Source organism: Pinus tabuliformis, chromosome 7, assembly GCF_031772625.1.
Source record: "Pinus tabuliformis cultivar Carrire ecotype Pingquan chromosome 7, CPIR1, whole genome shotgun sequence".
Taxonomy (NCBI): Eukaryota; Viridiplantae; Streptophyta; class Pinopsida; order Pinales; family Pinaceae; genus Pinus; species Pinus tabuliformis.
This window is the reverse complement of record NC_142293.1, coordinates 242,829,678-242,853,758: the sequence shown is the minus strand read 5'-3', so window position 1 is coordinate 242,853,758 and position 24,081 is coordinate 242,829,678. Positions and strand designations below refer to the sequence as shown.

Here is a 24,081-nt window from a genome sequence, read left to right as displayed (position 1 = left end):
GTTATTTGTTGATCCATGTGCTTTGATCTGTTTTAATGAGAAATAGAGTGAGTTGGGTGTCATTTATTGCAGTTATTGGGTCTGGGTGTCATTTATTGAACAAACTGGGTTTAAATGTTATTGGGTTGGGTGTCATTTATTGAACATAGGGTGTTTAGTTGTTGAACAACACAGCGGTGATGGTTGACATACATTCCCTTTTGTTATGTGCAGTGAGGCATATTTATTTGGGATGCAAAGTTGCAGTTCTGATGAGTGGGGGTTGAAGTGAATGCTGTTTTGTACTTCTGGAATAGACCAATGTGGAAGCCTTTATGGCTTTAGTTGTTTTCTACTTGGGTCAATATGTTTTGCTATATTAAGTAGTAAAACACTATTTATGGATAGTTGTGGGCCCAGTGAATGTATGGGTGATTTTTGGACATAAATTAATACTTATTTATACATAATGTTATTTATTTCTATTTAAATTTTGGTTTCAAAAGTATCAATCACTGATAGTTTAGTGGGGCAAGTGCTATATCAATAACTAGTCCCAAATCTCTCCCCTATGATTAACATGTTTTGTACTAGGGAATAATTGTCTCTTTGCATTCTTCCTCCTGCAATGCAAAAATAGGAGAAGAATTCTCTGCACGTGCGTTGTCACAGACAAACTCATCTCCATCTCCAGAATTGGGGGTTTGAATGTTAGGGACGGAAGGCAGAATGCATAATTCAGTGATGCTGAAGAGCTGTCATCCCATTGTTAGTGGTCGGATTCACAGAGAACATTATATCTTTTTTGCGTCTGTCAGGTACAAATTAATTATATGGACCACGCTAGTGTTCGAAGAATTTTAAGTGGATTTTAGTTTCTCCTTACAAATTTATCATTCTAATCTTTGTCAGGTTTCGTTTATTTACATTTTATGACAGAGCAGACTGTTGGTATTTCTTCGCCTTTAACGCAATTCCCTAGATGTTACGTTTCCTTTCACATCCTATGCGTTTTTCTATAGGTAGGGTTAATATTCTCTCTAGCAATGGAAAATAAAGCAATTTGAATGAACAACTTCAACCCAGCCTTGCTCTGTATTCTGTTAAAAATATACTATCCAGGGTATAAGAGATACTACTAGCTTTAAAAAAATTCAATTAATGTTTGCACCCACGTAATGTACCTTCCGAAATGTTTTATAGTTGCTATGGTTGCAGAGTAATTTCCCTCAGTCAATGTCTCTTTATACCCGGTGATATTTTGGAACAAAGGCCGCTTCACGACGGCAGATAACAGCTATTGCATGCTATTCCGAGTTAAAGAAATCCGAAATGTCTATGATATTGTTAGGGCCACTTTTCAAAGATGTTATAACAGATGTACTGAGATGAACTCTCTTTGGGAAGATAGTTAAAATAGGAGCGCGGAAGTTAGTTGGGAGGTACTTGACGTGTGTTTAATGTTGGTGCCTAAATTTTCTCTGAACAAATAGAATTTAACAAACTGCTGTTAAAAACATTATTGCCTTGGTAATTTTGCTTTGCAAAGCAACCATTCATATATTCCCATTAGTTCCGAGATGACACGCTTTTATGAACTAGGAATACATGAGAAAACCTGTAAATGTGAAGCAAGAGAGCGCTACATTCTGTAGTCCAGACGAATTGATTATGCTGGCTAAAATGAAATGCTGGTAATTGTTAATTAAGTTAAAATTCAGAACATTTTTCCTTCATAAAACCGACAAAAGCTTGATAGTGAAAGAAGACACTTTTGATGGAATATCTGTTCAATTTATGTTTTTCTAAAAGTATTTACAGTACAAAACTCTGAATGCCAGTTTAATTGATTTTAAGTTGGTCCATCGCAGTTGTGATCCTTTAACAAAATGTCTGAAGGTGAGAGTATGCTCGTGAAGAGATAAGTAAATTTATCTTAAATATTTTCTCGAATTATGGCAGCCCTTGCTCCAACTCACCACTCAGCAAACCCTTCTCCTTTGAACACAATTAGCAATTCCTAATCACAGCTATATTGCACAACCATGATTTAGTGGTTTCTTAAGGCCACTGTACACTGATGCATATGTTGGAAAAAGGGGACTTGGCACAATGAGACAAGGAGATTCAAATTGACTGAAACAATCACAATGAGGAAATTTGTTGAGTGTTCCTTAAATTTCATAAACTATACAGTAAATTACAGAGCATTTTACAGATAGACCTCCACCACGAGCTGGGGACACTACAAAATCCTCGAATCCTAGCTCCTCACTACATATCCATAATCAATCAAAATCTGCCACTGGCCTTCAAACTAATATATTACATGAATACCATATTGTTTGAATTTAAAAGCCTCAAAGCATGAGCCCAATCAATCCATCATTATAAAACATCTAGTAATTAAGCAATAGATCCTTTCTAGTTGATGTGCCCAAAGCTACCATTATAATGAAATTTAGAAAGGGCTGTCTTGTCATTATTTTTGCTATGAGAGCCAATGCGTTTATAGAGATATTTCTGTGAAAATTGGAGGTCCTAATCATCAACAGCTTCTTGAGCTTGATCCCCTTGGGAAATTGTCAACAAGATGTGGGGGACTCTGCCCTCTGCAAGGAGGTCTGAGGGTTTCTTAGTAGTGGTCACATGGTGAACATATTCTTAAATCCCTCCACTGTTTGACAGCTCTGCTTGCTGAATGACTACTTGGCTGGCCAAAACATGATGTAGAATGCTAAGACGGAGTTGGAGATCATGCCAAAAAAGTGTCTACTGGGGTTTGGCTCATTATAGACGGAGTTCCTCTCCATTATTCCAACAAACTCTTAGAGGCAGTAGGGATCAATCTTTACCTTGTCAACTTGGCCCTGGGTTTACGTCAACAAATTAATTACCAGTGCCACTTTAATGCAATCTCTTTATTTTCAAATAAATATAATTTTGATACTTCCAAATACAATATTATATTTAAGTTGAAGCATGGGCCCATCTGAAGTTCATGAGCATGCTCCATCAAATTTTTTTACCCAAAGTATTGTTGGAATATCTTCCAACTCAACTTGTTTTCCTTGATCTTCTTCATTTTCTTGTGGAGTTTCCACTGCAAGGATGGCTTTCCTATCGAGTCATACAATGCAATCCCGGCCTTCATATTGCTGGAATAATTGCAAAGTTGGAAATATTTTCTTATTCCTAGCTACCATCTCTAGTTCTCCATAAAAAATAAGAGCTTTGGCTTTTATAAATTCTCTTTGTAATTGTTTCCAGAGTATCTCTTTTTGTTTGTGCCCACTGGATGTAGAATTAAAGTTCGAGGAATGAGGTGATTGACTATTCTTCTTTTGCTTAGTATGAATTCCTTCTTTATCATTGTTTCTCCCCTCTTTCATTGCGAAACCTCTTAAACTTTAGTCAACACTCATAGGATTGTGCATTATCTTCGTGTCAGCTTCTTATGTTCTTATATAAACTTCTCATATTATTATTTATTTGGTTTGTATTACCTCTTCATCGACATTCAACATCAATCCTTCTTCCTTGTTCTCGGGGGTATTTATACTTTGAAATTTTGACCTTTTCAGAATTCCTCATCACTTCTTAATTCTAATGAATTGGGTTTGATTGCTATGTTAAGCTTTGACTTCTAGTTCTCATAGATTTTACTCTTTTGTATAGTCTTTCATTCCTGTTGCCACACAATCTAGCAGGGCCCTAGGAGGGGAACCTATGGGACAACTACTAGACTAAGTGACAACAATGGGACAAAGATTAACTATCACCTTAGTCAACTGCTCTTTACGGACTTTCACCGATGGAAGGAGCCCCAATATGAAGGAAATCACTTGTAATGCTAATGTCAATGACAAGGTATGAAGTGATTGCCAAGGCCCATTCAAGGAGAGACACAATATAAGGTTCAATTCTTCAAGTAAGCTTGTGGGTTCTCCAAGAAAGACCTAGGATGGAGGTCAAGGCCTAGGGTTTGAAATTTGCAATGATAATATATATGCCTAGAGTCAAGACCCCCGAAGAGAGATAGGACCTCTCAAGAAGTTTTGCAAGATGATGTGACACCTTAAATAAGCCTTTGGCTCTTCCTGAGAGACCTAGTAAAGGCTTACGCTAGACCTAGGGTTGGGATAAATGTGGGAAGAAATTCCTCCAAGGTTTTCACTAGGTCAAGGTAAGAGGGGGGAGAAGGTCTCTTAAGATTTATTGCACTGAATACCAAGCTCATATGACCCTTAAGAAAGCCACCTTTTTCAAGGAAAACCAACTTGGTTTCCCTTCTAGGGCACACAAATTTATGGAGAATTCACTGTGGGAATTGCACCAAAATTTGACAAAGGAAGAGTCCTATCCAAACGAATTTTGAAAATTCCTCCTCTAAAGAATTTTGCTGGATGCCCTAGAGATATGTCCAAGGAAAGAGGGGCTGAAATTTTGGAGGCGAGGAAAGAATGGGAGAAAGGAGGAATGATTATCAAACCTCTCGGATCAGTGCCTTATCCTTGGGCGATGGAGTCTAAGATGATTCAAAATTTGCCAAAACTGTCTTCAAGGAGACTGAAGATGGATGCCTTAGCAACCAATCTTTAACATTTACCCACCCAAGATTTATGGATTTTCATGGAAGAAAATAAAATTCATCCACTAGGAACATTCATCTATTGCCATGCAATGAGTAACATATGCAATTACCAACCAAAATAGCTTTTTTCAATGATATTCAATAAACTAGGGCACAATAGCATTAATTAGTTGCAACAGTTCCATACATTAGACATCATTTCAAAAGAAAATATTCATCAAATATTACTCAATGTTGTGAAAAGCGCGAGCAAGATTAAATCGGCGCTGGGAATGAAGCGGAAAAAATCGGAAAAATTGGGAAAAAAGCGGGAAAAAAGCGTTTGGTACAAAAATATTCAATTTTTTTTCATTTTTTTTCAATTTTTTTAATATCTAAACCATCTACAACATAAAATAAATACATTGACACATAAATATGATAAAAAAACTAATATATAAGATGTTTAATATCATTTCTAGCGCTAAAATCACACATAACATTGAATCATGTCCTGAATAGTAAGTCCTGACTCCTGAGTCCCAGCTCAGCCTCAAAATATCAACAAAAAATATGATAATGTATCTCATCATGTCATAATGTCATAGACTCATATACAATAAAATGAAAGTCTAATCCTATTGATTTCCTCTGCCCCTCTTGCGAGAAAATGTCACAGCTTTCCCTTTCCCTCTAGATGTAGATGCTGGTGCCTGTGCTGGTGGAAATGGCAGTGGAGTCTGATGTGCTCTAGAAGCTGAAGAACTAGAAGTAGGAGCTACAGGAGGTAGACCACGTCCTCTACTGGTGGCAGTGGTAGCCCGGGTAGGCGGTGTCACCTCCTCCTCCTGCTCCTCCTCCTCCTCCTCCTCCACCTGCTCCTCCTCCTGCTCCTCCTGCTCCTCCTCCTCCACCTGCTCCTCCTCCTGCTCCTCCTCCTCCTCCCCCTCCACTACATCCTGCACTAACCAATCATCAGTAGAATCCATGAGAGGCCTCTCGGCCTCAACCCTCCATGCAGCAGTGGTGTCAATCCCATCCAATGAGATGGCATCCACATCAGGTGTCCTCTCAAGTTGCCTCACCCACAATCGAAGATTGTAGTAGACGTAGACCATGTCATTAAGTCGCTGGGACTCCAACCTGTACAAAGATCATGAAATAATAATTAATAATTAATATTATAAAAAAATATTGTTTAATGAATTCAAAAATTTATTTGGAAATTTGTAATATTTTAAATGTTTAAGTGTTAACCTGTTGCGCTTTTTGTTGTGTATTTTTTGAAATACACTCCAGTTGCGCTCACATCCTGAGGAGCTGCATGTTTGGTTGAGGATGCGTACGACAAGCTTTTGCAAAAGGGGTACTTTGCCACCATACATTTTCCACCATGCATCTACAACAAAATTACAAATAAAATTTTAAATAAACATAAGAAAAAAATGGAATTTGAAGAGACAATGAAATTTGAAACAAAGTTACAAACTAAAAAATACCGGGCATTTTAATCGTCCTATTAGTGATAGCCATCTCAAAGCCAAATGTGCCACCTGCCATCTTATATGTCTCAATTTGTTTAGAGATCTCTATACGTTGTTCTGAAGATCGCACCATCTTCTGGACACAGGATAAGAATCCATCCATGATCTCAGCATCAAAATCAAACCCACATGCATAAAAAAATGCAGGGTTCAGGAAAAGCCCAGCAGCATGAATGGGACGATGGAGTGTGTTGTTCCATCGCTCATCAATCACTCCCCATAGAAGGAGTTGTTTCTGAAACCCATCATCTCCCTTATCATCATAGTAGGCCCGAATGGCTTCTTTGGCCCTGTCTATGGCTTCATACAAATAGCCCATTGCGGGCTTCTCACCATCAACCAACCGAAGAACCTTTACCAAAGGTTCAGTAACGGCGCACACCTCCTGCACTCCCGCCCAGAAGTCTTCCTGGTATGAAACTAGTCTACATACGACCTCTCCTTCTAGTTTGCGGCTCATTGACAAAGCACGCCACTCCTCTGAAAGAAACATTCTCTTCACATCCCACATAGAATTCAAGAGGGATTGAAGAAATATGAAACTCGTGGCAAACAGTGTAATGGCGGGGCGCACCAACTCTTTGTTGTTGGTGAATCTTCTAATCAAGCTAAGTACAGATGTATGATTATATATAAATTTTGTGATGCTTTTTGATGAGTCAACAATATCTTTGACAAAGGGAATTTTCCCTATGTCGTCTAACTTCAAATCAATACAATGGGCAGCACAAGGTGTCCAAAATAAAGTAGGATGCCTGTCCATAAGCATTCTACCAGCAGCAACATAATTTGCAGCATTGTCCGTTATGACTTGGACAACATGTTGTTCACCCACCTCCAAAATAAACACATCCAGCAAATCACATAAAGTTCTTGCATCTTTGATTTGATGAGATGCATCAACAGATTTGATAAACATAGTCCCCTTGGGACAACTAACCAAGAAGTTTATAAGGGTTCTCCCCTTTTGGTCAGTCCAACCATCTGACATAACAGTGCATCCTGTTTGTGCCCATGATGCCCTAAAATCCTCCAATCTTTGGGTGCAGTCACGCTTTTCATCTTGAAGAATCCGGCCTCTGAAATCATGATAAGAAGGGATTTTGTACCCCAGGCCAACACTGGCAATAGCATCAACAGTAGGTTGGAAAAATGGATTATTCCTTACAATGCTGAAAGGAATATCACTCCAGAGGAGAAATTTTGCCATCAACCTGTCAGCTTGTTCTTTTTCAGTTCTTTTTAGCATTGAACCGATAGATGGTTGTGAACCAGGTGTGGTTCGAGGAACAAAAAATGATGATGCAGCTACCGGATTGACTGATGTTGCAGTAGAACCAGTGCCACTTGGCCCACTTCCTTCAGCTGACCTTTTTAGTTGCCTTTTGAGTTCTTTTTTGGCCTCTCTAGTGTGCTCTAATTCTCCCAATGCTCTCATGGCTCTTTGGATAAGTTCAGGATTTGTATTTATACAGGGCCCCACATCATGTCCAGGGATTTGTGCAAGGTGAAACTTCAACCTGTACACCCCCCCGCGTATCTCCTTTCCACACAACTTGCAATTCAAGTTTTGTCTATCATTCGAAGCTTTAGGTTCACCATATTCCCAGAAAGGATCCAATTTCCTTGGCATGTTTGTTTTTGAATTTTGAATTTGCAAACCTATGGGAAAATAAGGATTAGGAAATAGGAATTTAGGATTGCAATTTAGCATTTACAAAATTACAAGTTACAAATTTCCAGAATCCAAAGTTCCAAACCCAAGTTACCCAAATGCCAAAAACAATGAAAAAACATAAACAATGTTTAAAAAAAATGAAAAAAAAATAAAAAATTGGTTCCCATAGTCATACCAATTTACCCATCCCAAATCAATGAAAAAATACAAAAAATTCTTTAAAAACAATGAAAACAAAAGGAAAATGGTGTCCATATGAAGTTTCCCAACCAAAAACAATGAAAAACAATGTTTTTAAACAAGGAAAACAAAAAAAAATTAATCCACATACCGTTTTTATGGAGAAATTGGTGATCTCCTCTTGAATTTGTCCTACAGGCACTTAGATTTTCTCACAAACTCTCCAGCTGCTCTCTCCAAGACGTCCTCCTCCTCCTACGTGCGCCCACAGTCCAAATGAGCAAAAAAAAATAAAAAATTGCATTATAAAACCCGCTGCCTCGACACCCTGTGCTTTTTTCCGAAAAAAGCGCGCTTTTTTCGGAAAAAATCGGCAAAAAATATAGCTGTTTGTTTTTGTTTTTTTGTTTTTTTTTTTTTTTTTTTTTTTTTCGCATAAAACGCGCGATTAAATCGTCTTAGGGAAAAAGGCTCGATTTTTTGAAAAAAGCGCGATTTACTTGCGCTTTTCACAACACTGATATTACTTACAAGATGACAATGAGATATATCCAACCACAAAATCAAGAAGTAGCCCAAGAAAGATCTAAATTCTAGCTTCCAGAGATATCAAAATGCACCAAAGAGTCTCCAGTTCGCCCAAGAGAAAAGTGCAGAATTCATTTACAAGAGATCCAAGTGATGATGATGATAAGTTCTCACAAATGAGACTCATCTCTATTTATATGAGTCTCTCCTAATTCGATTTAGTCTAATTAGCCCCAACAATTATAAAATAATGTGCAAATAACAAATCTTGGTGACAAGCCCACCAAGTAGCCAATAGAAGTTATGAAAAAACCATCCATAAGTGAGCTGAAATGATGATGTCATGATGGAGAAGGGCCATTGGAGGGCCTTGTTGAGTCCTCTGAGTGCCATGATGAGAGAGGGCTCCATGAAGGACGAACAAGGGGATGGCCCCTTAGTCTCTATGTAAGTCATGTGGTGCTAGGGCACAATTGCTGCTCTCATGGGTCTCTTGATGAAAGATAAACTTGTAGACTGCTCCAAATGAGAGCTATGAAGATGGTGCATGCCCTCCCATGTCTCAAGTGTGAGACAAAGCTCCTCTAGGCTTCGGATCAGCTGCCAAACCATGTGTACACTGCAAAGCCAACTGGGGCAATGCTGGTCCAAGTGCATCATCTTGTGAATAATGTGGGGCCACGAACAAGCTATTGAAGGTGCTAATGGTGCCCCTGGCATGAAGTAATGCTCTAACACATGACAAAGTCCCATGGCTCTCAACACATCCCCTACAAGTGTCAATATGATCCTTTGGTAGGTTTGGGCCCTAGTTAAGTTGCCCAACCCATGATGAAACCACCTACCAATTACACATAAGATCCAATATGTCTCCTCATCATCAGGTACAATAATTCATTAATGCATCTAAGTGAACCAAACTTGTTAATCGAGGGCACAAATGGGACTTCATAATGGATTTCCTTTCCAAATTTGGGGCTTTGAACTTGTAATAGTGTTACCTCCCTAGGTAGGAGTGGCTAATAAACAACCCTATTAGGTGTTCCCAACACCTAAAGGGAAAGACATGTCCAAGGTACATCCTTCAAGTGATAGGGATCATGTGGATAATGACGAGGTGGATTGGGAAACAAGGGTCTCAAGGCCAAATGCCATGGGTTCAAGGGTGGTAATGATGAAGGTTGACCACATATTTGGGTGTATAGATGTAGGAAGGTGTAATATTCTTAATTGGAAAATAATAGTAAATACCAAAAACATGAACGAGGAACAACAATTAAAATTAAAGTCCAAGCACCCAAATCAGAACACCATAGAAAATAAGTAGAATAACTAAGCCATTTTACTAATCAATAGGAATATGAGTACATAATGAGTAAGAACATTGGAACTTAGACTTGCTATGCAAGCTATGCAAACCCCAGGAGAAATCTCGCTGACCCAACTACTGAAATGGCTCCAGATTGATAATGCACAATGCCCAAAAAATCTGCTATAGGATGCCAAATGTTACTGGAAGTTCTGCTCAAAGTAATGCCCAAAATGCTTTGAAATTGTAGCTATGAGCTCCTCTCTTCAAACTCGAAAATACCCAAAAAAGGTTTGGTCTATCTCCAAGACAAAATTGAACCCACAAAGTGATGCAAATTCCCCAGCTAACTAGCAATTCGCTCTGCTATAAGAATGAAGATTTCAAGCTTGAATATCACCTGAAAAATTCTGTAAAATTAGCTGGAGACTCCTCTCAATAAACCCACAAAAACCCAGAAAGGGTTTGGGCTGAATCCACCGACCCCCAGTGACCCCCAACAAGTGCAAATTGCCCAATTTGGCTAGAAAACGCCCCACAGTCTTGATACTGCTAAATTAAGCCCAAATACACCACTGGAAATCTCTCCCAACTCTAGCTAAATTCTCCCTTGATGTATACCTCCAATCTTTGGTCCTTATCTCTCCTCAACCTCTATATTTCCAGCTACGCACTTCTAGAAATGTATAATTTCGGCCCCAAGAGTTCCCTCAAACTTAGGCCTACTAATCACTGCAAAAGCTCCAGATAAAATAATGGAAAACACCTACAAATCCTTCGATGTTCTGCTCCTCCGTAACTGATCTGCCTGCAAATGATTCAAACCACTTCTGGGCCCTGGAAGAAGCAAACACTGTGAAAATTCGTTGTCTCAAATTTTACTACAACAACTGATATTATTTCTTCTATTTGTTAAATTGATTAAACAAATTATTTGTAGTTTTCTATGGCAAATATCGAAACATATACACTGCAGCCTACACAAATAAAATTCTGCGGAAAATAAATGCAAGGAAAAATACTAGCACATATATAACCACAATGACAGTTATTTTTGGACAATTGTCCCCGGAAAAACCCAATGTGGGAAAACTGGTGCAGCAGATGAGGGTTTCTTTTATTAATCTTCAACAATAATTTTTGTACAAGATACAGATAGCCAAAATAGAGGAAGAATCACTGAGAGAAATTTACTGATGAATTTCTCACACTCCACAACGTTTTTCTGACCCCGAAGAGGACCTTCTGCCCTTTCGCTGGCCTTACTGTGTCACCCTCTGCATAGTGACTGCGTCACTCCTCTGCGCTGATGAACTGCATCCCTCCTCTGTGCTGCCCCTTCCAGATTTGTCTTGTACCCTCTGACTCGATTTTCTCTTGCCGAACTTCAGCCACTGAGAAAATCGATCTGTTTCAGCAACTGAGTATCTGCCCTGGTGTTCTTTCCATCTACCCATCGAATTCTTCTTATAATCTTTTGTTGGAGCACCAACGACCAAGATTAAATCATAATCGATGGCCCAGATTAATTCCCTGTCGATCCGTGTGAGTTTCTAGATGATTCTCACCACATCTTAATTAATACTGATTAATTAACCATATTCCCTAAGTTTAGACTTAGGAAATAATTAAAAAATGGTTAATAATCTAATTAAGATACTTTTAGGTGGAATTTCCAGAAACGATTTCTGGGTTTTGGACAATACATGTATTCTAGCATTTCCACCAAATTTCGTGGCTAGAACACATCCGATGCTACAAAAACTAACACTCCCTCTTAGCGAGCAAAGTGTTCTAGCGCTGCAACTAAAGCAACATTCTGTCTTTGCACTAGCTCTTGTCACGTTGCTGATATCTGGCTACTGCTACCCACCAACTACTGCACAACTCTAATATGTGCTGCATTTGTGCTGTTGTTGGCCCTGTTGAACTGTTGCCAACTACTGTATCTGCACTGCAACTCCCTCTCAACTACTGTTGCTGAGAATCCATTAGTTTTTGCTACTAAAACGGGTTCTCCACCATACCCATTTGTTCTCTGAACTAGAGGAACTTAGCTCTCCCTAGAGCTTTTGTGAGTATGTCAGCGACCTGATTTCCTGTGGGGACATACTATAGCTAGATTGCCCCATGTTGAACACAATCTCTGATGAAATGACATCTGATATCAATGTGCTTCGACCTGTCATGAAATACTGGATTCTTAGAGAGTTTTATACAACTCTGATAATCACAGTAAACATTGGTTGCACCCATTTTCTTCTTGAACAAGCTCACTAGTAGTTTCCTTAGCCATATGGCTTCACACATAGTCGTGCTGGCTGCCATATTTTCTTCTTTTGCTGAGCTCAGTGCTACGGACTTCTGCTTCCTGCTGCACCAAGAGAACATCGTAGATCCAACGTTGAAGAGGTACTTGGAGGTACTTTTCCTATCTAGTGAACTACCTGCCCAATCTGCATCTATGAATATGCTCAATCTGACGTCATCTCCTCGAGTATATTTCAACCCGAGTCCAACTGTTCCACGCACATATCTGAGAATGTGCTTAGCTACTGCCCAATGTAGCCTTTTTGGTTCCACCATGAACTGACTAAGGGTATTGACATCGAAACAAATGTCTAGCCTGGTGTTGACTAGATACATGAGTGACCCAATTAGCTGTCTGTACAAGGTGGGTCGACTTCCTTGCCCCCTGATGCATCTATGTTTTTCCAGTTGGTAATCATTGGGGTTGCCATGGGTCTGCAATCCTGCATTCTAAATCTCTTCAGAATTTCTGCAGCATATCTCCCTTGCCCAAGGAAGATCTCCCCATTCTTATGCCATACTTCCAAACCTAGAAAATAGTGCATCAACCCCATATCCTTCATGTCGAATTCTGTTACAAGATTCCTTTTGCAGTCCTTTATAAGCCCCGATGATCCTGTCAAAAATAGATCATCTACATATAAAACTAGAATGAGAGGCTCATTCTCCACCATCAAATAGTAGAGATTGGGATCTGCATCACTCTTGACGAATCCCAACTGCTGCAGGTGACTGTCAATCTGACTGTACCATGCCTTGGGTGCCTACTTGAGCCCATACAAGGCTTTCTTCAATCTACATACATGAGTGCGCTTCTCATGAGTTTCAAAGCCTTTAGGCTGCTCTATGTACACCTCTTCTTCTATTACGCCATTCAGGAATGTTGTCTTGACGTCCATCTGGTGAATTTCCCATCCCATCTGCGTTGTTAGGGATATGATGAATCTGATAGAGGTATATCTGGCAACTGGGGTGAAGGTCTCCTCATAGTCTATTCCTTCTTTCTGTGCATACCCCTTTCCCACAAACCTAGCCTTATACTTCTCTACACCGCCATCTGCAGCGTACTTGATCTTGTAGATCCATCTGGAACGCTGCACTTGATCTTGTAGATCCATCTGGAACCCACAACTGATCTATCTTTTGTTCTAGGAACCAAACATCATTTGTCATGATAGAACTGTACTCTTCTACCATGGCATCCACCCACACTTGATGTTGTTCAGCTTCCTGAAAACTGGAGGGTTCTGCAACTTGGGCCACCGAGGCCAAGTATCTGTCAGGCTGCTTGTGTTGTCTCTTGTCAGTTCTAGGAGCTTTGACAAACTCTTCTGCGTCCTTCAAGGTCTGACGCACTTCCCTACTAGTCCTACCACTGGTGGTGGGAGGTTCAATCTATTCCTCCACCTATTCCTACTGCTTTGTCTGCTGAGAACTTCTTGGATCTCCTACTACTGAGGAGATGCTGGTACTAGTCACTGTAGTCGAATCCTGTGACTGTCCCCCTGCTTGTTCTACTTGCGGTCCTTACTGCTGCTGGACTAACAGAACACCTGGTGACTGATCTCCTGCAAGCATCTCTCAAGATCTTCTGAAAGCTCTATCTTCCATGAACTTTACATCTCGCCTCACTACAATCTTCCTGCTGCTAGGAATGTAGATTCTGTATGCCTTTGAGGTCTCGCTATATCCTACGAGATACCCCTTTTCTACAGTCTGATCCAACTTACTGTGCTTCTCATATGGAATGTGATAATAGGCCACACTTCCGAATATCCTCAAATGACTCACCTTAGGTTTCTTCCCGGTGAAGACTCCCACTGGCGTTTGCTTTCCCAATGCTCTATGAGTTGTCCTGTTTTGAATGTACACCGCTGTGTTGCATGCCTCTGCCCATAGAAATCTAGGCAAATCCTGATCATACAACATGGCCTTTGTTGCCTTGACTATAGTTCTGTACTTCTGTTTCGCTACTCCATTCTGCTGTGGATTGTAGGGAGTTGTCCACTCCCTTTTGATACCTTCCCTTCCGTAGAAATCTATAAAGTCTTTATCCGTGTATTCTCCACCATTATCTGAATGCAGTACCCTGATCTTTTTCCTTGTCATGTTTTTTACGAGAGTCTTGAACTCTCGAAACCGATCAAAGGCCTCATCCTTGGTCTTTAAGAAGTAGATCCAAGTTTTTTTGGAATGGTCATCAATCAAGGTAACGAAATACGCGCCACTGCTAAGAGCTCTGGTGGACATAGGGCTGCAAATATCTGAGTATATCAATCCCAACACGCCATTGACTCTGCTCTCACTTCTGGGAAACGCTACTTTTGCGTACTTCCCAAGTACACATCCTCGGCATAGATCATCGTGCTTGGTGTTGAGAGCTGGAACTCCTATTATAGTCTCTCTGAGCATCCTAAGTGCTCCATGGTGCAAGTGTCCCATCCTCCTGTGCCATAGTTCGTTCACCGCCTTCCTACTGCTGTTCTCATTGCTTATTAGCGCCATTGGAGAATCAATTTGCAATCCACATAGCTTGTTGCTTTGAGCTCCAGTCTGTCTCATCTTCTTCCAGCTAGGATGCTTGACATATACTTTCTTTCCCACAAAGTACACATCGTACCCCTTGTCCTGCAACTAGGATACTGAAATTATGTTCATACCCAATCCTGGCACATGCAGTTAATTAGTGGTGCTAGTGTTGGTTCCTGCTTTTGTCTGAAAATTTATGGTGCCTCTCCCTATTGGAGTACACTTAGTTCTATTGCCCATAGTGCTCTGGAAGTTCATTTGCTCCTCTTGATAGCTCGATAAAATATTCCCTTACTCTAGTCATGTGAGCTGAAGCTCCGCTATCAATATACCATACACCAGGTGATGCTGAACTTGATAGACATGCAAACTCATCTTCCAATCTGGAAGATAATTTTGAGGCTTCTTGACTATCCATAATTTACTATGTTATTTTTCCTTCGCAACACTAAATTCTCGGTTGCAAAATACACGTCCTTCTCTGCGTGGAAACTGCTGCGCTGCTCCCTCTGCCTCTGACAAATATCGATCCAGAAAATTGTATTCTCTGTCGACTCACCCAGAGAATTAATTTTCCACAAAAATTTGCCCACCTAGCCAATGCACTGCGCAACCTCTTTGGGGTTTTGAACTGCTGCCTACGCAGTGCTTTGAAAATCCTTCTTTCGTCTGCAAATGAGCTTTTCCTGCTTCACCTGCGCTCCAATACCATGTGAAAATTCGTTGTCTTGAATTTTACTGCAACAACTGATATTATTTCTTCTATTTGTTAAATTGGTTAAACAAATTATTTGCAGTTTTCTACGGCAAATATTGAAACATATACACTGTAGCCTACACAAATAAAATTATGCGGAAAATAAATGCAAGGAAAAATACTAGCACATATATAGCCACAATGACAGTTATTTTTGGACAATCGTCCCCGGAAAAACCCAATGTGGGAAAACGGTGCAACAAATGAGGATTTCTTTTATTAATCTTCAACAATAATTTCCGTACAAGATACGGATAGCCAAAATAGAGGAAGAATCACTGAGATAAATTTGCTGATGAATTTCTCACTCCACAACGTTTTTCTGACCCCGAAGAGGACCTTCTGCCCTTTCGTTGTCCTTACCACGCCACCCTCTGCGTAGTGACTGTGTCACTCCTCTGTGCTGATGAACTGCGTCCCTCCTCTGTGCCGCCCTTTCCAGATTTGTCCTACACTCTTAGACTATTGCTGATGCCCTCTCTCTCCCACCTGCAACTCACTCTCTGACTCGATTTTCTCTTGCCGAACTTCAGCCACTGAGAAAATCGATCTACTTGAGCAACTGAGTATCTACCTTGGTGTTCTTTCCATCTACCCATCGACGTCTTATAATCTTCTGTTGAAGCAACAACATCTAAGATTAAATCATAATTGATGGTCCAGATTAATTCCCTGTCGATCTGTGTGAGCTTTTAGATGATTCTGACCACATCTTAATTAATACTGATTAATTAACCATATTCCCTAAGTTTAGACTTAGGAAATAATTAAAAAATTGGTTAATAATCTAATTAAGATACTTTTGGGTGGAATTTCCAGAAACCATTTCTGGGTTTTGGAGAATACATGTATTTTATCTTCTCCACCAAATTTCGAGTCTAGAAAACATTCGATGCTACAAAAACTAACACAAACTAGCTGTAATAATTTGCAAATATACCCAATGGAAACTCTAAATTGAGCTTCCCAAATTTGCCTCACTAGGGAGACACTTAGAAGTTCTCTGAAATGAGGGTGGAATTCTGCTTGGAACTCCTATGCTAAACAACACTTCTCTTCTTGTGCTAAACAACTCCAAGAGAAGATGTAATGTGAAGTGTAATAGTCAAAAAGATGATCAACAAATGAGTCCCTCTTCCTTTTATAATTTATCCCCATGCTTCTAGACTCCCCTTTTAATTATTATTTTATTGGTGGGGGCCATTTTCCACTAAGTGACTTTTTCCTTCATTTTAATAAATTAATAATTTGCCGCCAATCTCCAATAAAATAATACTTGTCACCTTTCTCCAAAATAATATTTGCCCCTTTTAATTAATATTACCAAAATTGGGCAAAATTCCCAAGCTCACAAAATTGGGGATATTACAATCCTCCCCGCCAAAAATTGCTTGTCCTCAAGCAATGCCTAAACAAGTGCCTCCACTATCTGCTGGCCCAAACGGTCACTGCAAACAATACCATGATCCCAAATGTGCCATTGAGTCATCCCTGTCCCATGCACTATCCTGTCATTAAGGAATCCCTCAATACCAGGATCCCAAGCCATCATGATCAACGTGAAGCACCCCTTGCTCCACCCTCTATCCAACCAGGTATAAGCTCTAGAAGCCCTCCGCATGCTATCAATAAGTAGAGCATCATGATAATGTAGGACTCTGTCCAACTCCCCATGAAGTTGCCCTACCAAGTAGTCCACCTCATGCACACCAAGAGTAAACTTTTGAAGATACAATCCAATCCCTGTGGGGACGAAGTCTCTCCCGCATGAGCTCCTCCTGATATCCTCTTGTTGACCAACATGTTGAAATTTCTAAGTCTAACCCTTTAGAAATTTTATTTGTATTCTCTGGTTTATTTCTTCTACTTGTTAATTACGAACAAGTTATTTAAACATATAAATATCAAAATAAACACAATACAGTCTCAACCATCTATAGATCAACAACTGAAAGAAATAACAAACACACAAGTGACATCGTTATTTTTGGACAACTAGTACTCGAAAAAACCCAACTTGGGAAAACCGGTGCAAAAATTATGAGGGTTATTTATTATGCAGTATATCCTTGAGTACAACTGGGTGTCAAACTGGCTCACCTGACAGAGAAAAATAACCGACAGTAATATCTCTCTATTTGGAAGCAGATATTCAGAAAATCTGCCCCACAAAACCCTCTCCAGCGCAACTGAAGCACTTCGTCAACCCTCCTGGCCTCTGCGTCAGCCTCAAAACACTTTGTGTCAACCCTCTGAGGCGTTGCATAGTCTCTACGGCCTTCTGGCTCACTCTTGCTGCCCTCTGCGTGGATGACGCAGGCTCTCTGGCCTTTGTGCTGTCTCAGCTAGCCTCTGTGTGGCCTACTCTGGCTTCTGCATCTGCCTCTCTGCCTCTGTGTTGGTCTTTCGGCACTATCTCCGCCTCTCTGTCTAGTACTTACTGCCCCTCGCTGCAAATTGATCACTGATTCGATTTTTCTTAGCAAACCCCGCTCTAGAAAATCGAATGACTGATCACTCTGGTGTGTATTCCAACTGACCCTCAAGCCTCCTCTTATACTTTTCATGTTGGTCCTTCAACGACCAAGATTAAATCTCTAATCAACGACTAAGATTAGACTTGGCTTGATCCATGACTTTTGGAACCTTCTAACCCAGTTTTATATTAATACCCATTGATATTTTATTTTTCCTAAGTTTAGACTTAGGAACTCCATTAAAAATATTAATTATTTTAATATCTCCCAAACCGGTTAGAATCTGCCCAAACCATTCTGGGTCTTGGAGATCTCATGTGCTTTAGCCTCCACCAATTTTCATGGCTAGAGCACATCCGTTGCTACCCGAAATCAACACTCCCTCTTAGCGAGGACTGTGCTCTAGTAATACTCCACACTGAGCATCACTCTGATTATACGGCATCGGTACCTGTGCTGATGCTAGGCCTCCCCGCCCAACATCCTCTGCATCGCTGCACCCTGTACTCCTGCCCATGGCTCTGCCACTGCCACTCCTGTATCCGTACGACAACTCCCTCTGCATTCGTGCTGCTATTGGTCCTTTCTCCCGACACTACATTTGCACTACAACCCCCTCTTATCATGTTGCATCGTGCTACTGCTAACTGCTACTTGCACTGCAACTCAGTTACTGAGAAGTAAGTAACAAATCCACCCAACTACTGACATCCCTGTGAGGCTAGAAACACTTCCGATGCTGAAGCTCCCTCTGCCACTAACAAATGCTCCCTCTATTGCCTCTGCGATGTTGCAACAACTCCCTGCATCTCGGACCGCTGCAAACCTCTTTGTGCCATCTTTCACTGTTGCAACACTCTCCGTGCCTCTCGCACTGCTGCAACTTGCTAGCCTCGCGTTGCCTGGGGACCCTTGTACTGTAGCACTCTCTGCCGCTTCATCCGCATCTGTCTCTACTGACATCCGCCAGTCCTGCTACTCTCTCTTCGGGGCTCCCATAGCAAGGTATAATCCAAGAGATTGGGTATCTCAAGGATCCTGCCCCTCATCGCCTGTAGTCTTCTTGACTACAACTCGATGTCTCCCCACCTCTTCTCTGGAGGTACATGAGCACTGATGGCACAATCGTCATCTGCCATCTCCGCTCTTGTCTTCGACTCCGTGAGTCTCTACTTCCCTCCTGGAAGTTCTCTCTTCGACTCCTGCTGAGTCTCTCTACTTCCTACCTGGAAGGTCTCTGCTTGACTCCCTCTGAGTCTCGATTTCCCTTCTGGAAATCCTCCTGCCAACTATCGAGTTGCATCTCTCCGATCTCCTATGCACCTGCGACATTGATCTGGAATCCTTGGCTAGAAATCCGCCTTGATAGCGACTCCCTCTACCTTGGTTTTGCCTCGTGAGGTACTGTTCTGCCCACAACACCCCACCAGTTTCACTCCTCACAAACTGCCCACCGCTTCCTAAGCCCCAACAACCAAAGGACTGAGCCTCTAAGCTCTGCGCAATCCCAACACTGGCTGAAATGCTCCCCAAGCCAACTGCATCAACCCTCCTGGTCTCTGCGTGGCTCTTCGTGAGCCTTTTTCTACCCTCCTCAGCCTCTGCACTGACCTCTCTCTTGCCCGAACTGATGACGCAGTCCCTTTGCGTCACCCCTTCTCTGCCGCTTTCTGCTAGGAACAACTTCTGTCAGTTAGGACCGCCGTTTCTGTTGCAAATGCTCTGTTTCAACTCATGCCTTCAGCTCTCCTGTGATCTGCGACCATGCTCTGATACCATGTTGAAATTTCTAAGTTTAACCCTTTAGAAATTTTATCTATATTCTCTGGTTTATTTCTCCTACTTGTTAATTACGAACAAGTTATTTAAACATATAAATATCAAAATAAACACAATACAGTCTCAACCATCTACATATCAACTGCTGAAAGAAACAACAAACACACAAGCGACACCGTTATTTTTGGACAACTCGTCCTCGAAAAAACCCAACTTGGGAAAACCGGTGCAACAATTCAGAAAATTTGCCCCACGAGACCCTCTTCAGCTTAAATGAAGCATTGCGTCAACCCTCTTGGCCTCTGTGTTTGCCTCAAAACCCTCTACGTTAGCCCTTTGAGGCAATGCGCAACCTCTACGGCCTTCTGCGTCACTCGTGCTGCCCTCTGCGTGGATGACGTAGACTCTCTGGCCTCTGCGCTGTCTCAGCTAGCCTTTGCGTGGCCTGCTCTGGCTTCTGCGTCTGCCTCTTTGCCTCTGTGTAGGTCTCTCGGCACTATCTCTGCCTCTCTATCCATTATTCATTGCCCCTCGCTGCAAACTAATCATTGATTCGACTTTTCTTAGCAAACCCCACTCTAGAAAATTGAATGACTGATCACTTTGGCGTGTCTTCCAGTTGACCCTCAAGCCTCCTCTTATAATTTTCTTGTTGGTCCTTCAACGACCGAAATTAAATCTCTAATTAACGGCTAAGATTAGACTTTGCTTGATCCATGACTTTTGGGACCTCCTAACCCAGTTTTATATTAATACCCATTAATATTTTATTTTTCCTAAGTTTAGACTTAGGAACTCCATTAAAAATATTAATCATTTTAATATCTCCCAAACCGGTTATAATTTGCCCAAACCATTTTTGGGTTTTGGAGATCTCATGTGCAACCTCTCCACCAATTTTTATGGCTAGAGCACATCCGATGCTACCCCAAATCAACACAACATGCCATGTTGATGAAGTCCCCCACGCCATCAGCGAGTCATTGAAGCCCAATGGAAGTTTTGAGTGATCTCCCCCTATAGTAGCTAGTTCATCCCTAAAAGTCGTTGAGTTATCAAGTGTTGTTATGCCTGGGTCCCATGCTAGTCTTAGAAGGGTGCCACCATGCTGTCGCTATGCCACTTTGACTCTAACAGATTGCCCATCGTGTGCACACTATATCCTCCTCGCCTAAAACTTGATGGCGACATACCGATGAAGGCCAAGCTCATCCTGCCCAGGTATCTCTATGATATCAATATCTACCCATCCATGTCTAATCCCGATCCTGAGCTACAACTGGAAAAACCTACTTTGCCATATAGTGGAGGCCTCAACAACTGTCATGCCCCTTCCTAAATTAATTTGGAACAAGGCTCATTATTGCATTTTGGGGCCAATTTTGGAGATAGTCGGACCCATTCGATTTTTATTAGGAGATTAGACTTAGAAGAAGTTATTTTGTTGTGGTTAAATTACACATGGGGGCCACCCATACTAGGGAAATACGCACTCCCTAGTTCGGTTTGCATGGAGGTGGTTAATGTGAAAATCCCTACACTTAAGGAACCCCTACTGCAGCAAATCTGAATCTACTTTACCTACTTGATTTTTTTTTTAACATACATTATCAAGTTATTCTTCTGAATACTGAAGCAAATTACTTCTGCAACCTACACTAATTAAATGTTTGATCTCATGAAACAGAAAACAGAGCAAAGAACAAGATACATAGGACACACTTATTTTTGGACACAATAGTCCCTGGAAAAACCCAATGCGAGAAAACCGGTGCAATAGTTCTGAGGGTTTATTATTATGCAGGAGAAATCTCTGAATACAAATCTAGGATGCTCATCCAACAATCCTTTACAGAGAAAAATACTGGTGCAAAATCTGAGTGAGTTTTAGCTCACTTCACTCGGCAGAATTCTAGCTGATCCGACACAACACTGGCTAACCCCGGTTACTTCTGCGCTGTCCCTGCGTCACCTCTTCTGCTTTCTGCGTTAGCTATCCCGGCTGTTCTGACAGTTCCTGACAGTTTTCGCTGTTCCCGGTAGTTCTAGATTCTGCGTGACAAACAACTTTTCTACTTTGTGCTAGCCCTTCTGGCTCTGCGTCAGGACTGCGTGGGCCTAGACTGGCCCAACCGTCAGCTCTCCCGGCTACTGCGCTACCTCTTTGCAAGCTCTCTCCGCCTCTCTGTCATTATTCTTTGGAAAGTCCTTCTCCCAGATTCTCACTGCCCCTCTGCTGTTGAATGATCACGTAGTTCGAATTTCTTAGCTTCCTAGCCCCAGAAATCAAACTCTAGATCAATTCTCTGTGTGTGTGTGTTTCCAAATGAACCCCAAGCCTCCATTTTATACTTTTCTTGTTGAGTCTTCAACGACCGAGATTAAGTCTCTAATCAACGACTAAGATTAAAACATGACTTGATCCACCTTCTAGATCATTCTCACCCGTATTTTGATTAATACCCATTAATATTTTAATTTCCCTAAGTTTAGATTTAAGATAAAAAAACATATTAATTATTTTAATAAAATACAATCTGGGTGGAATTTCACCAAACGGTTTCTGGGTTCTTTAGAACTCATGTGCCTTAGCCTCTCCACCAATTTTTAAGGCTAGAGCACTTCCAATGCTACCAAAAACTAACTCTCCCTCTTAGCAAGGAAAGTTCTCAAACAACAATGTCCACCTGCATGTTGCTCTGTTTCTAAAGCACCTCCTTTCTGCAGTTTTACTGTTGCTACTGTACTACTGCCCATGACACTGCCACTACCACTGTTGCATCTGTACTACAACTCCCTCTCAAACGCTGCATCTGCTATGCTGTTAGCACTGCCACTGCTAACACTACATCCGTACTGCAGCTCAGTTGTTGAGAGAAGCAACTGAAAAACATAAAAAATTAGCTGAACTTAACTGTGTTCAACATAATACAATGAATGTTGGAGTTTGATTGCTATTGACCCTTTGAATCTTTTGTGTTGCTGCTGACTTCTGCACTGTGCCATCTGCACTACTGCCAACCTTGCTCTGCGCTGATCAGTCTCTGGTCCCAAGCCATTGCATATGTCCTCCAAACACTCCACTACATCATCTGACACTAAGTCCATCTCGCTACTGCTGAATCTAGGGCTCCCGTAGCAAGGAATTGATCCAAGAGGTGGACTCCTCAAGGATTCTGCCCACATGTAGTCCTCCCGACTACAGCTCAATATCATCCCATCTCCCTCCTGGAGATGCGTGGGCACTCATGACAAACTCATCCTTGTCAATCTTTGCTGAAGTAGCCTTAGGTTCATGTTTCTCATCCTTATCCTTTTTCTTCAAAGGACATTGGGATGCATAGTGGTCCATCTCGCCACAACTGAAACATTTCACCTTCGAAATGTCCTCCTTTCGTTTTTTGCTTATGTTGTCCCTTCGATGCTAGAGTTGCGTTCTCTTCCTCCTCCTTCGTCTTTGTGCCACTCCCACTGCTGCCATTATGGTTGTCCTTTACTAGGTCCCTCCTTAACTCCTCTCGTTGAAGAGCCGCCCACATCTCCTCCCATAAAGGTAGTTTTTCTCTGCCCAATATGCTTTGGACGAAAACTTGTCATTCATCCGAGACTCCATTCAGGGTTATCCTCATCATCGTGGTTGGATGAAGAGTGGACCCCACTGCAGCAAGCTGGTCTCTAGAGTCCTGAAGGCGTTGAAGATAGAGGTTCACCCCTTCTCCTTTTTGCATCAAAGTCCGCTGCAACTTCTGCTCCAAATACATCTTCCGCTGTTCCGAAGAGCCTTCGTATAGAGAAGACAAGGCTTCCCACATCTCTTAGGCTGTATCCTCGCCTTGTAAGTGTGAGACCACATGATCTCGAACTCCATCGAGAATGAGCTTCTTTGCCTTCCCTTACTCGGCCTTGTACTTCTTCTTTTGATTGTTGTCAGCAGGAATGACTACAACACTGTTGGCGTAGGCCTCGAGATCATATTCCTCCAAAACAACTAAGATTCTGGTCTTCCATATGACATAGTTGGAGGCTCCTTCCAACCTGTCCTGATCTCTGAGCCCATGCGATGCCATCTCACCCAACTGTCGAACTGACTCCTCTATTCATTGCTTAGAACTACTTACCTGCTCAGCAAGTGAGAAATTCGAACTTTCTGGCGGAAAGTTCTCTGAGGAGAAAATTCCCCTTCTACGTGTCTTCGTTCTTTTCCAGCGGATTTCTGTCCCGACAGAAACTGCGTCCTTCAAGCACTGTGCTGAGGCTCTGCGCCACTCCCTTTGCCTCTGCAAAATTACGAATTGGAAATCGTACCTCTCTGTCGTCTCACTCAGAGAGAGATTTCCTCGGATTTGCTTTCCGACAAGGACTGCGCAATTCCTTCAAGGGGGTTCGAATTGCTGCCAAGTGCAGCTTTCAACCTCAGTGCTCAGCATTGGATCTGCTC

The 24,081-nt window shown here is 41.5% G+C and overlaps 1 protein-coding gene across 3 annotated transcripts in view; it reads left to right on the top strand.

The window, feature by feature from the left end:
• Positions 1 to 502: 502 nt before the first annotated feature.
• The window catches only part of LOC149246764 (uncharacterized), a 341,537-nt gene continuing 317,958 nt past the window's right edge, over positions 503 to 24,081 (top strand). The window contains exon 1 of one of the 3 annotated variants that reach the window (XM_089458019.1): positions 503 to 797. In XM_089458019.1, the coding sequence (XP_089314145.1) occupies positions 688 to 797 (110 nt within the window). In that variant the 5' untranslated portion in view covers positions 503 to 687. The remainder of the gene's footprint in view (positions 798 to 24,081) is intronic. The other 2 variants (XM_089458018.1, XM_089458020.1) reach the window with 2 other exon arrangements.